The 13,299-nt window shown below is 37.3% G+C and overlaps 1 protein-coding gene across 5 annotated transcripts; it reads left to right on the top strand.

Annotated features, from left to right (window-relative positions):
- The first annotated feature begins 2,800 nt into the window (after positions 1 to 2,800).
- On the top strand, positions 2,801 to 12,526 carry HNRNPA3 (heterogeneous nuclear ribonucleoprotein A3). Of its 5 annotated transcripts, none has more exons than XM_016152607.2 (11): positions 2,801 to 2,949; positions 4,945 to 5,067; positions 5,156 to 5,302; positions 5,386 to 5,596; positions 5,903 to 5,992; positions 6,077 to 6,172; positions 6,268 to 6,345; positions 6,829 to 6,975; positions 7,794 to 7,919; positions 8,012 to 8,078; positions 10,840 to 12,526. In XM_016152607.2, exons 1-10 carry the CDS (start codon positions 2,878 to 2,880, stop codon positions 8,062 to 8,064), a joined length of 1,143 nt encoding a protein of 380 aa, XP_016008093.1. In that variant the 5' UTR covers positions 2,801 to 2,877; the 3' UTR covers positions 8,065 to 8,078; positions 10,840 to 12,526. The 5 variants fall into 5 exon arrangements, with proteins under 5 accessions (XP_016008093.1, XP_016008092.1, XP_036093927.1 ...); XM_016152606.2 differs by lacking the exon at positions 10,840 to 12,526 and adding an exon at positions 8,171 to 10,166; XM_016152609.2 differs by having other exon boundaries at positions 2,806 to 2,883.
- Positions 12,527 to 13,299: the final 773 nt, after the last annotated feature.

The raw sequence follows: 13,299 nt of genomic DNA, 5'->3' as shown, positions 1-13,299 counted from the left end.
ACTCTAGGCAATGCGCTTAATATTTGTCTTCACATGTAGTGGCTATTTCTACCTTTTTATGACAGTGCACTCTTTTAATGGTCCCCAGACTAACTTGACAATGCATGCATGTTCTGAAAGCTAGAATTTCATTGTGAAAACACTGATATAAAAATGTACTATTAGTTTGAAATCAATTTGCATTATCATATGAAATTGCAACATTACATTCGTCAATAAGAGTTGTTATTCTTTAAATTTAATTACAACTGTAAATTTTGAATGATAGTATAAAACGGTTATAAATATTTTATCATCTACTTAAGTGATCATAGTCCCTCACTGATAATTACTATTCAGAATCTGAGTTTATCATTAAAAAGTTGAGATTAGAAACTGCATAAAGCCATTTCAACCATAAAACCTAATATCAAAATATATTCATAGAAACAAATTCAAGCTTATCATTAAAATATGTGGAAAATTTTTATCTGAAAGTTTTATTCAAATTCAATATTTAATATCTTCTCTAATACATTGCATTTTATTATTACATAATTTAAAGAAAATGTTATGAACTTTTAAAACTATCATTTAGATGCCTCCAAATGTTTATGTAACCTAGTGTATTGTACAAAAACAATCTTTTTCTGTATGTGTTGATATGAAAGAAGTTGAGAGGCCCTGATATAATTATTTATAAAGCTATCTGCCACTCCATCCCTCCTTAGGACACTTGTCCTGCTTCTTTACCCATATACTCTCTTTCTATCTCAATTTCAAAGAGCAAGGGCTATAATGATAGACAGAAGCTAAGTTTCAAGTTTGTGTCCAACAGGGTCAAGAACACAAGTAGGGATATTCATATGAGATACCACGTGGCCCCAGAGCTGGGGGTAAACTTAGACAAAAGCATAAAAAGTAGCTAATGTCTAAAACTACAGTCTAGATGAACAACACAACTCCAAAGGGAGGAATTCACTTTTTACTGAAGGACAAAAGACCTGAATAAATGGACTAATATACTATGTTCCTGGATGGAAGTATTTAGTATCCCATTCTCTATCATTTATTAATTTAATATAAGAATTTAATACAATTCAAAGAAGAAAGAATAACAGAAATTACTAATTAGAAGTAACTTGGTAGAAAATCAGTCTTCATGATCACCTTTGTAGTGTCTCGCAGAGTACTTTGGTGTGAATACTATCTTCCTAAGGCCTTTGACTTTCCATCTTTCAACTTATAGTAGAAACAGAAATTATCCGTGACTATTTCATAGTAATCAAACTCACAAAACCTTGATATGTTAACAAGACTCTAAAGCTATAAATGTTCCCTACAGTCTCAAGTACTGTTGTTGACTATCGGAAGTACCTGATAAGCTGAATACACAACAGTTTGCTTGTGATTGGAATCAGAGCAACGGGAGGAGGCTAATTTGGAGGGTTATTTCATTCAAGTCATATTAAAGCCTGGTAACTGGTTTCTGCCCTGGAACAGAGTATCTTTTGTTCATGTCTGCCAAAAATACCTGTTCTGCTTGGGCAATACTAGATAAACGTTAACAATTATGTGTGTGTGTGTGTGTGTGTGTGTGTGTGTGTGTGCGCGCGCCCTCCCTTTTCCCAAGCTCTAAGCAGACCATTTGTGACCCTTTTCCCATTTGTTAATACAAACTTAAAAAAAAACTACAACATAATTAAATTTCTAATCTTTCCAAGGGGGGAACTTCAGTATGGGTTGCTATATTAAAATACAGGATATTACTTAATAGGATAGGGAGACTTGTCAGTTGTGGTCACTTTTATCAGTACCTTTGCTTAACATCAGTTAAGAGATTGACAGCTGTCTTGGTGAGATCACCTAATTTCATCCTATTTTTGTTTTGAAAAAACTAAAACTGGAGCTCAGTCAGGTCAAGAGATTTAAAATCACTTAAGGCCAGAAAGGATTACATTTCTATTTTTTTTTTGACTCTTTAAGTGATCTCATTCATTACTGCTTCAGAACACAATTAGAAACAAAGGTAAAAATCGCTCGCGAACAGGTAGCATACCTACTTTTTAAAGTTTTGTAAAGCATTCAAGTCCTTAAATTCCACCAGTGAGAAAAGTTGCTTCAGCTCTTTCCACAGTAACTAGCAAAGTGTTAGAAAACAGGGCCGACAGATCTGAGTTCAGTGAGTACCTAATGAATTGACCATGGCTAGTCCTGCCTCAGCTCGTTAGGGTAAAATTTCAGTACGTCAGCCGCGTTGTGAGGCCTTTCCAAAGTGCCCATAATTCACATATGTCGGTGTCGCAGGGGTTTTAAGTACGGTCCCTCACAGTCGGCATCGCAATCACAAAAACTGGTGCCTGGCATTTGGAACCATGTGAGGAGACGGCGAGGGGCCAAGAATTCTTTCTTGCGACCTTTAAGTACAAGAGAGAAAAAGTATGGTTTTATACAGGGACCCGCAAAGGAAAGAATTCGGAAATGGAGACTGAGAGGCCTACGTGGGGGAGGGGAAAGAAGCCCGAGAAGAAAGGGAAAGGCCTTTTTCTCCGGTGACGCGCGGTCACGAGGCGTTCTCCCGACGTGGGCGCTCGCCATTGGCCAAGCCCAAGCTGACGTTCCCTCAGCGGCCTGGGCGCGAACGGCAGCCAGGGCGGCACCGCCCTGGAAGTTGGAGAGGCGCGCGCGCTCCCGCGGCCTGCCACGCCCCCGCTCTCCGCCCGCCAACCCGCTCCTCCAGTCCCTCTTCGCGCCCAATTGACCACGCCTCTTTCCTAACTCGCCCCTCCTCCATCAGACCGGCGGCGCGCGGAAAGCGCGTCACGTGATAATTGGTCCCGCCTCTTCCTCTCGGTCCCATATTGCACTCGAGTTGGAAGAGGCGAGTCCGGTCTCAAAATGGAGGTAAAACCGCCGCCCGGTCGCCCCCAGCCCGACTCCGGCCGTCGCCGCCGCCGCCGGGGGGAGGAGGTATTAGGGGGAGAGTGGGGGGTTGATGGGTAGTGGCCGGCGTGGGGGGCCTGGCTCGGTGGGAGCGGGGAGGCCGGGTGGACGGGTCGGCCGTCCCGCGCTCTGCGTTGAGACGGGCGGTGGGAGGGGGAGGGGAGAGGGCCTGGGAGGCCTCCTCCGGGCCTCTCGCTCGCCTCGCTTTCTCCTTCGGCTGCACAGGTGGCTCCTCGGAGGTGCGGCATGGCTGAGGAGATCTCGGGAGGGGAGCTGGCCCGTCGGCCGCGCGGCTTCGGATCGAGTCCGAGAGCGGCATGGCGGTCCTGGGCGGGAGCGGTTGAGAAGAGGCGGTGGGGGAGGGGAGGGGACGAGCAGGCACATCCGGGCGAGCGAGCAGGCGGGCGGCGGCCACATTGACATTGATCCGCTGCCGCGTTACGAAATGGCGCATTGGCCCGCAATGGCCGCCGCCTCGCTCCGCCACCAGGAAAGAGCGCGGGATTGGAAGGAAGAGGGAGGATGCGGCCCAGCAGAAAATGCTGCAAATGGCCTCTAAGCTTGGGGTGCAGTGCTTTTCCTGGAGTTCTGCCGTCGCGTTCTAGGCTTTACAGACATCTTTAAGGCGTGGAGAATTTAATTGTCTTGCCCGTATTTTTGCAGCATTCTGTTGAAAATAAGTTTTGAAAAAGTTTGCTGCTTTTTATTACTCCCTGATCTATTATTCTTGCTAAAGTACTTAAAATTATACATATCTTCGCGCCATTCTCACTAATATTTGAGTGTGGATGTAAAATAACTGGAAAATTTTTGATCTCCATTTTTCTCGTTTTCTGATTGGTCGGCTCTGGCTAGAGTTTCTTGGATTTTTGTTTTAGAGGACTGCAACCACAGTTGAATTTTTCGTGTGCTTGAGAGATAATTTTATATGGGTTATAGCTTTTTTTAAGTCAGTGTTGTATGTTGCTAATGACATGCATTTAGCCAAGAACTGAACAGATGAGAGTAACTGAATTAATGTTTGAGGCTATTAATCATTTAACATTTTTTCCTAGCATGTGACAGTCTCTTCATATTAAATGCCTTAACGTCGCCACTTTTAGAAATCACAGGAAGACCTTAAAATGTAAACGTGAGCCCCTTTAAGGACTGGATGAATGATATACTAATGCATGTATTAGTGGCAATTAATGTAATTTTTTAAAGAACTGGTTAAGTTGTAAAACAATTCAGTCCCCTTTAAAAATCTCAATTTTTGTATTATTACATTCTTTTAAAGAAATATAATATATACATATACACACAGTTAAATACAATGATTTTTTTTTTTGTGATCCCCATAAAATATATTAGAAAATTTTGTGCGATAAAATGCAGATAGGTAATTTTCGTAGCACTTAACCTGTAACAGATGGTACAGAAAGCTATCAAGTTTCGTGAGGGATTTTTTTAATTTGGGGGGGGTGTTGGTGTGGCCATTTATTGAGAAATAGCCTGTTTTAACATTTTGATTTGCTTGAAACCGGTGAATTTATCTAAATTTTCCCCTCAAAACTTACACGTTAAACCTCACCATTTTATAGTTTAAAATTAAATGTTTGTTGGGATGTAGACGGAGTAGGGAAAACATGAAAAAAAAACTGGCATGGTTGAAAGCACCACTTCTATAACTTTGGTTTCTTAGAAAATGGTTTCTCAGTTGCAACATCTGAAATCTATTACCAGGTACTTTTGTAGTTCAAAATTAAGGGGCTTTTGATTCTGGGATTCCCTTGGACTTCAATTTAGTTTGTGATGTTGGCCTTTGAAAGGCTGATGATAGGTTTTCTTGGTAGTTTGGTTCCTTTACTAAGTTGATGTGTAATATATGTGATCCTGCTCCGTTTTTTAATTGGACAAAGTGTTAATGGTACAGAATTTAACATTGAGCTTATTCGGAGCTGATTAAAGGCTTGTGGGTCTTCCTTAGCAATTCACCTAAAAGAAATAATTAAAATATATTGGTTTGTTTTCTTTTCTCAGGGCCATGATCCGAAGGAACCAGAGCAGTTGAGAAAACTGTTTATTGGTGGTCTGAGCTTTGAAACTACAGATGATAGTTTAAGAGAACATTTTGAAAAATGGGGTACACTCACAGATTGTGTGGTAAGTTACTAAAGGAACAAAAAAAAAGTTGTTAAGTGGAAAAGAATTTGTGGGGATGTCTCAGTGCTTTAAAATTTGTATTTTGTAGGTGATGAGAGACCCCCAAACAAAACGTTCCAGGGGCTTTGGTTTTGTGACATATTCTTGTGTTGAAGAGGTGGATGCAGCAATGTGTGCTCGACCACACAAGGTTGATGGGCGTGTAGTGGAACCAAAGAGAGCTGTGTCTAGAGAGGTATTTTAATGATATCATGTTACATAATGTGAAATTGTTATAAAAATTTGTTCTTTTTACTTAATCATAGTTTTTACTTGTAGGATTCGGTAAAGCCTGGAGCCCATCTAACAGTGAAGAAAATTTTTGTTGGTGGTATTAAAGAAGATACAGAAGAATATAATTTGAGAGACTACTTTGAAAAGTATGGCAAGATTGAAACCATAGAAGTTATGGAAGACAGGCAGAGTGGGAAAAAAAGAGGATTTGCTTTTGTAACTTTTGATGATCATGATACAGTTGATAAAATTGTTGGTAAGTAGTTTATCAGAATGTGAATAAGAAAGCAGAAATGGCTTTTCTACACTAAATTTGCTAAATTCTTTATAATTTTACGTTGTGCATGATAGCATATAAAGTATTTAGTTTTCATAAAGTGACTAAACTTGTGTAACCAGCATTGGCTCAGGAAATGTTAATATCTGAGAACTTTTTCTAATCCCACTCTAGAAGTCCCTATGTTGATATTTTAATGAGTTATGTAGTGCTAAAGGATATAACATACGTGTGCTTTTTCAGACATCAAGTAACTTTTGTTTGTTTGATTTAAAAAAAATTTAGTTCAGAAATACCACACTATTAATGGGCATAATTGTGAAGTGAAAAAAGCCCTTTCTAAACAAGAAATGCAGTCTGCTGGATCGCAAAGAGGTGAGTAGGACCATGTATTACTTTCACAGTAAATGCGAGTGGTATTTGTAAGATTCTTAAAAGATCATCTTGCCTGTGTTAAAGGTCGTGGTGGTGGATCTGGCAACTTTATGGGTCGTGGAGGAAACTTTGGAGGTGGTGGGGGTAACTTTGGCCGTGGTGGAAACTTTGGTGGAAGAGGTAGGATGGTTATCTTACTTTTAAGTACATGTCTACCTAAAATTTATTGGTAAGTTGAATGTACACTTTTAATTGATACCTTGCTTTTTCCTCAGGAGGCTATGGTGGTGGAGGTGGCAGCAGAGGTAGTTATGGAGGAGGTGATGGTGGATATAATGGATTTGGAGGTGATGGTAAGTTTTTAAAAAACTGATGTTTGATGTTTTGACTGTTTACTGTGCTTTATTGAAAATTAACTATTTGTTTTAAGTTTTTCTAATTTTAGGCAGAATTTAGAGTTTAATAAAGTGTGCTTTTGTATATTAATAATGTATAAGACTAGATTTTTTTCTCTCTAAACCTTTAACATTAGCTATTTTTAGCTAAGATTTGTTGTGCTAGTTAGTAGCTGAGCGTGTGTTGGCTTAGAAGAGACTATCATTTTCCTTAGTGAAATTTAAAATATAAAAAGCTTTTAGTGTCAAGATATTTAATCATTCATCTTAAATTGTTCTACCTAGATTCTTGGGATTCTATTAACCAGCTGTTGAAGTGTTAAATCAATTAATTAATTTATTTTACAGTGTTCTAAATGTAACATAATAAACTAGAATTCAATAATTTGACTCATATTTTTTGTGTGTGTGTGGCCCAATTTTTTTTTCTTTTTTTTTTAGGTGGCAACTATGGCGGTGGTCCTGGTTATAGTAGTAGAGGAGGCTATGGTGGTGGTGGTGGTGGTGGACCAGGAGGATATGGAAACCAAGGTGGTGGATATGGTGGTGGAGGATATGATGGTTACAATGAAGGGGGAAATTTTGGCGGTAAGTTTTCACTTGTTTTAAATATTCATTATAGTTTTATTACAGATGTAAAGTATTAAAGTGTAGAATTTGGTCACATTTCACGATGTATAAAATTGGAAAATATTCAGTAGGTAATCGAACTGAATTTTCTCACGTTGCTGGTTATTTAGTAAGTTGGTGGAATATAGTCAGCTCTTCATTTTATAGTTTAAATGGGCATGTATTAGTAATCTGTCAGAATTTTACTTAATCCTTGGCACTTTTAAGTGGGAAAATGGGAACTGTAACTTTAATGTACAGACATGTTAAAACGAATGGGGTGTCACCTGGAGTCTAAGTGACAAAAGTACTTTGAGTCTGTGTCACAGATATATTGGAGACGGTAAGCAAATCTACATCATTGCTCCATGATACTATATAGAGTTATCAGTAGGTTTTTCTTAATTGTCAATTTAGGGTACTTTCTCTGTCATTGATTTCAAAGTTGTACTGCATCAGAATTTTGTGAATCAAACTAACAGTTTTAATAGTGTTAGCATATGGAGAGAACATGTGCTAAAATGTCGCCTCAGGTATGAACAACATGGCAGCTATCTAGATACATATTCTTCAGACCATCTTCCACTGTGTTTTTTCCCCTACTCAAGCCTGAGGTCTGCTGATGGACCTCTGTTCGTGGTGGAGTTTGGTAGTTCTGTAAAATATTTTTTCAAAGGGGTTGCTTAAAAACATTGTATAACATGTTGCCATGATTATCAAAAGAATAATAGGTACATATATTAGAAGAGAGAAGTAATTGTGTAAGTTAACCATAAATGAAACCTTTGTCATTTCAGGTAACTATGGTGGTGGTGGGAACTATAATGATTTTGGAAATTACAGTGGACAACAGCAATCAAATTATGGACCCATGAAAGGGGGGGGAAGTTTTGGTGGAAGAAGCTCGGGCAGTCCCTATGGTGGTAAATAATTTTTTTTCATCAAAAATTCATCATTGTCTTTTAAATTTAAAAACTTAGGTATATTTCATTTAAAACACTGCATATATTTCCAGGTGGTTATGGATCTGGTGGTGGAAGTGGTGGATATGGTAGCAGAAGGTTCTAAAAACTGAGAAAAGGGTAGGTATCTTTAAATTTTTATTATGATGATAAAGCATATGTGGAACTGTTCACTGAGTGTAATAATTTTTTTATCCTGTATTATTCAACAGGCTACAGTTCTTAGCAGGAGAGAGAGCGAGGAGTTGTCAGGAAAGCTGCAGGTTACTTTGAGACAGTCGTCCCAAATGCATTAGAGGAACTGTAAAAATCTGCCACAGAAGGAACGATGATCCATAGTCAGAAAAGTTACTGCAGCTTAAACAGGAAACCCTTCTTGTTCAGGACTGTCATAGCCACAGTTTGCAAAAAGTGCAGCTATTGATTAATGCAATGTAGTGTCAATTAGATGTACATTCCTGAGGTCTTTTATCTGTTGTAGCTTTGTCTTTTTCTTTTTCTTTTCATTACATCAGGTATATTGCCCTGTAAATTGTGGTAGTGGTACCAGGAATAAAAAATTAAGGAATTTTTAACTTTTCAATATTTGTGTAGTTCAGTTTTTCTACATTTTAGTACAGAAACTTTAACAAAATGCAGTTTTGAAGGTGTTTCCTTGTGAGTTAACAAGTAAAGAAGATCATTGTTAATTACTATTTTGTATGAATTTTGCTAAAGTTAACTGTAAAGAAACACCTGCCGACTTGCAGTTAAGGGGAATCTATTCTCCCCATTTCCAAACCATGAAATAAATGGGCTCTGACATGTGGAGAGAATAGATACTTGTATGTTTGCAATGTGTGTTTTAGATAAATAGAATTGGGTATTTAAATTAGCATATTTGTGACTTTAATAGCGTTAAGATTTACCTTCAAATGAAAAATTTCAATTCCTATTTGGTTTTTGTGCATTTTCTTTCAAAATGTAATCATGATTTTAGTGTGTTAGCTTTGCTGAGAGTCCTAGCTGTGTTTGGAACATCTCCATTCTACATTCACCTTGGTCACATGTGAACTGCTGCCATAGTTTTATTCGGGTGTAAAGAATGTCTACTGCCCTCTGTTTAAGGTCTGGAAAGGGTGGGGTAGTGGATGTTTTCCTTTTCCTCTTACATTAAAAATTATTCATAGAATCTTTTCAAAATACAGGACCACTAAGCCTGCTATATCTGAGCAAATTAGTGGCTACATTTTTCCTCCCCCCCTTTTTAAAGCACAAGAGGCCCATAGATCTTCAGTTTTTTTCCCCCTTGGTTTAATATATTTTTTTGATACAAGCTCTTAAAGCAACAGAATAAAAATCATGCATTGTTGAATCCTTAACCGGCTGGCATGCTTTACTGTTTGTACCCTCTACATTGTATTGGTTGTTACCAAGGGCAGTCTAGGTACAGTTGTCCCAATTGACTTAATGCAGTAGATGTGTACCACTGTTGCTTAGTACAAGCTTCTCACTTCCCAAAGACCTGAATTCAAATTTGCATAGTCTTGAGTTATTCAAAATCCCAAAGAACACACTGTTATTCCTTGTGTATGCTTGAATCTAAATCATGTTGGTATGAGCAATTTGTTTGGAAGACCCTGGTTGAGAATTTTAGATATTAAGGTCATATATATAAACCAATGTCAACTGTTTTGCGCCAGCCTACTGCTTACAATTTCATTTGAGCCCTAAGTATGTGCCCTGCTGTTATTTCTTTGGCAGTTGAACATTGACTTCAAGATTCTTTTTGTTTTAAGAAGTACTAAGCAAAACAAGCAATAAAAAGGGGAATGGGGCGTGCTAGTGTTTGCATTTGCTCTCATGTTGCTCTAATTCTGTGCCTCTGTGCATTAATATTTGGATGCATGCGATGCCAGCATGGAAATCGGTCTTCACAGATACTGAAGTTTTCCAGAAAACACTCACAAACCAATAAATGTAACAGACAACACACCATTTGTTAATGGACATATGTGAATAAGCAGTGTAGACAATAGGAAAATATTAGAAAATGGTTAAGTCTTTAACAACTTCAAGTGTGGTTATACAAATGGACACTGTCAATGTTTATAACTTAAAGCTGGGTACCTGGTCAAAATGCTTGGGAAACATTTTATTAAAATCGAGCTAAATTGTCTCAAGTTCTTTTATTCATATAATAAAGGTTGAAGGAATGGGGGAGATAAACATTTCCTGTTTTTATGTTTGTGGAATTGTTTGACACAACCTTGACAGTATCCTTTAATGGCATATGAAGTTAATTGTACTGTTAACAAACTTTTTGTGTTCTGGAACTAGTTTAATAGTGAATACTTTAAGTAAGTTGATGTTTGCAACCTATAAGCAGGTGAAATCTGTGTATGTGACCTGTTTATAAGTTGTATTAGCTTAGTTCTTGTGAACAGTGTGGAAAAGTAAGCCATGAGGAGAGCGATTTAACCAGCTTTAATGGACCTAAGATGTGCTTTTTAAGCACAGTGTGGATCAAAGACTCACTAAGACAGGACTTCAGCAGCCTTTTGAGTATGGACAAGTCAGCATAAATAAAGAATGACAAGGCAGCAGCAAGAGCATCAACTACAGAGAAGTGAAGGCATAAGATACTATGGTGATAGTGAGCAACTTTACAAAAGCTAGTTAAATCTGCTTATTACAACTGAAATATCGAAGAAAGTAGCAGGAAGGAGCTCTTCGCCTTTTGGAACATCAATGAGAGATAGTTGCCACAGTCACTAGGTCTAGCATTTAGACCTGCAAGGAAGGGCAATAAGCATTAGGTAAGGCTTGAATTTGATTTTTTTCACTAATTAAAGAGTAATTTTTTGTAAAGCAAGGTAAGAGTAATCTTTTTGATTTGCAGGTTGAATGAGAACCTACTTGCCTAAATGAGGAATGTCTTTCCTACCATCTTAAATACGAAGGTTTCTGGCTGGGTAAGGTTTGTAGCTCACAGTAAAACCTGATGACACCATTTGTTTCCCTACAAATTTATATTACATATTTAAAACTTAGATACATTAGTGAAATTGTTCAGATGAACCACATCCAACACATTTTAAAGTTTTAAAAATTAACCTGCACTAACCATGAGTGTTCAGTCTTGAGTGAGATGTGGCCTCATGTACACAATTCATTATTGGTGTCTTTAGGGTAAAGTAAATTTTTGATGAGAAAGGAAGGGAGTAACCTCAAATTTTGTGAAATTTTTATATTAAGCATGATCTAACAATTACAGCAGTGAAAAAGTATTGAGCCGTCAATCCTTGTTCTAGGAAAAACACCTTGGAGTGAACTTTTTAAATTGCCAGATGATACATAAAAATGGTCTTTGTTCAAGTGGCCTCATATATAATATCAGGGGATTATTTGGACTAAGGATACCTTGGGGTTTTATTTTGGAGGGGGTCACCTAACCTATTAAGCAGAAGCAGAGGGGGGGAGGCTAATTACATTAATGCTCCTTTTTTAAGATTGATGAGATCCAGCACATTCAGAGTGGTATGGCCTTAGAATCCTCCTTTTAAAAAGACAACTTTTCCCAAAGAATAAACTCTTAGTTCAGTTGCTGATTTCATAAGGGCTATTGTTGCCCCAAAAGGGCTTGTTAAAAATTGAGATTTGATATTCACTTTTTTTTTAAGGCATTTGGTAGATAAATGCTTAAAATTAGTTTCTCAATTATAAATGACATTCTTATATAAAGTTTGCCAGAGTTTAACTCTGAAAATGACTGGTTGGCTCTCTTTAAATCAGGACTGAATTTCTACGCATCACCAATAGAATGAAGTGTTGAACAAGATAATTGGCCTTTCGGTAAATTTTCTTAACGTGGGTTTAGTGAAGCAGATTTCCTAAAATAGGAAACATTTTCCTTTTTTAAAGGCATTGCTCTTTCCAGTCCAACTCATTTCTTTCGGTAATAAAGTGATTTTATTTAAATGTAGTCCCACTGTCATTTCTGAAAAGTACTCTTAAAGTCATGGTACCGGTAAATAAAAGGACGACATTCATAAGGGAAGTAGACAAGGCAAACAACTGATTCTGTCAAAGCAACTCAAGAGGTTATTGCTTGCCACACTGTTTCTTCAAAATTTTTTTTTTTACATTCATGTCCCAAAGAAGAAAATTTGGTAATAAAGACCCATTAGTTAAGCAACCAATTAAAATAACCTTGGTTTTATGAGCTTCAGTATAGAAGTCAATTTGAAACATTGCTAGTTAATGACAGTATCTCTTGGGGTTCCAGTAATTGATGTCACAAAGGGGATAAGCATGCTAATGTGCAGGGGTAATGTAAGGATTGTTAGCCTATATACTCAAAATTTTAAGTTTCAAATGTTTTCTGACTTGAGGTGGCCTGTAATGGATTAAAATGTTTCATTTGTGGTATAATGAAATGTTTACAGAAAGATAACTTTTTCATTAAAATATTTTTAGAAATGTGTGTGTGTTTTGTCACTTCACAATGTTCATGTAACTTAAATGCTATTATAGGTGATTATTGCATACTTTACTAGTAATAAAATAACAGGAAACTTGGAATGAGATCTTACATGTCAGTTGATTTAAAGAATGGATTGTATTCAATGGGAAATAGGCGTGGGAAGAAAATTGTAAGCAGAAAACACAACTAAAGGGTTTGTCTTGGACAATATGAGATCTTGGGTGATAAGAGGAATCTAATTTTATTTGGGGTGTAGGTAAGGATAAGTGAAAATTGAGAAAAAGTTTTCTGGATGTTTCTTAAAGGCATTGGTTGAATATTGGTGTGAGAACGGGTTGGAAAACTCATTAAGTCAAAACTACAGTGCTGCATTTTGAATCAAGGGAAGAGAATAACCTTAAAACTTGATAGGTTTGTGAGGTAGGGTTTTGATAATTGTGATTTTGAATTTTTTTGTAGCAAGTATTAGGATTTTTAGCATTAATAGTTAAAAACATTAAGGTAAATTGTGAGTTGAAGCCTTGGGTGTTTTAAGCTGTTAACAGGATTGTAGCATGCTTGTATTCCACATTGGTTTCAGAGTGTTTGTGTGTGTGTATATATGTATGTATGCATGTGTATATATATACACACGCGTGTGGTGATTTCATATTCTGCAGCTTGTAATTCCAGTTTATTGAATCAGAATAACTCAGAGCAAGAATAGATTTCATTTCCACTAAAATAGAACAATAATACATAGTTAAACTGCAAAATATTTAGGCAACAAGGTAAATTGGAATCTTACATGTACTCCTCATAGGCCAGTATTTTGAAGATCAGTGTTTTCTTTTTCAAAAGTGGATACTGTCAGTATATTAGGTCAATATAACTTAG

The sequence above is a fragment of the Rousettus aegyptiacus genome, unplaced genomic scaffold (genome assembly GCF_014176215.1).
Source record: "Rousettus aegyptiacus isolate mRouAeg1 unplaced genomic scaffold, mRouAeg1.p scaffold_m13_p_2, whole genome shotgun sequence".
NCBI lineage: Eukaryota > Metazoa > Chordata > Mammalia > Chiroptera > Pteropodidae > Rousettus > Rousettus aegyptiacus.
This window is presented reverse-complemented; position numbering and strand designations above follow the sequence as displayed.

Bases quoted from the DNA above. Each gene is read 5' to 3' on its own strand.
- HNRNPA3 (XM_016152607.2), top strand. From the start codon at position 2,878: ATGGAGGTAAAACCGCCGCCCGGTCGCCCCCAGCCCGACTCCGGCCGT. The intron at 6,173-6,267 runs GTAGGATGGTTA...CTTTTTCCTCAG, and splicing joins TGGAAACTTTGGTGGAAGAG to GAGGCTATGGTGGTGGAGGT. The intron at 6,976-7,793 runs GTAAGTTTTCAC...TTGTCATTTCAG, and splicing joins TGAAGGGGGAAATTTTGGCG to GTAACTATGGTGGTGGTGGG.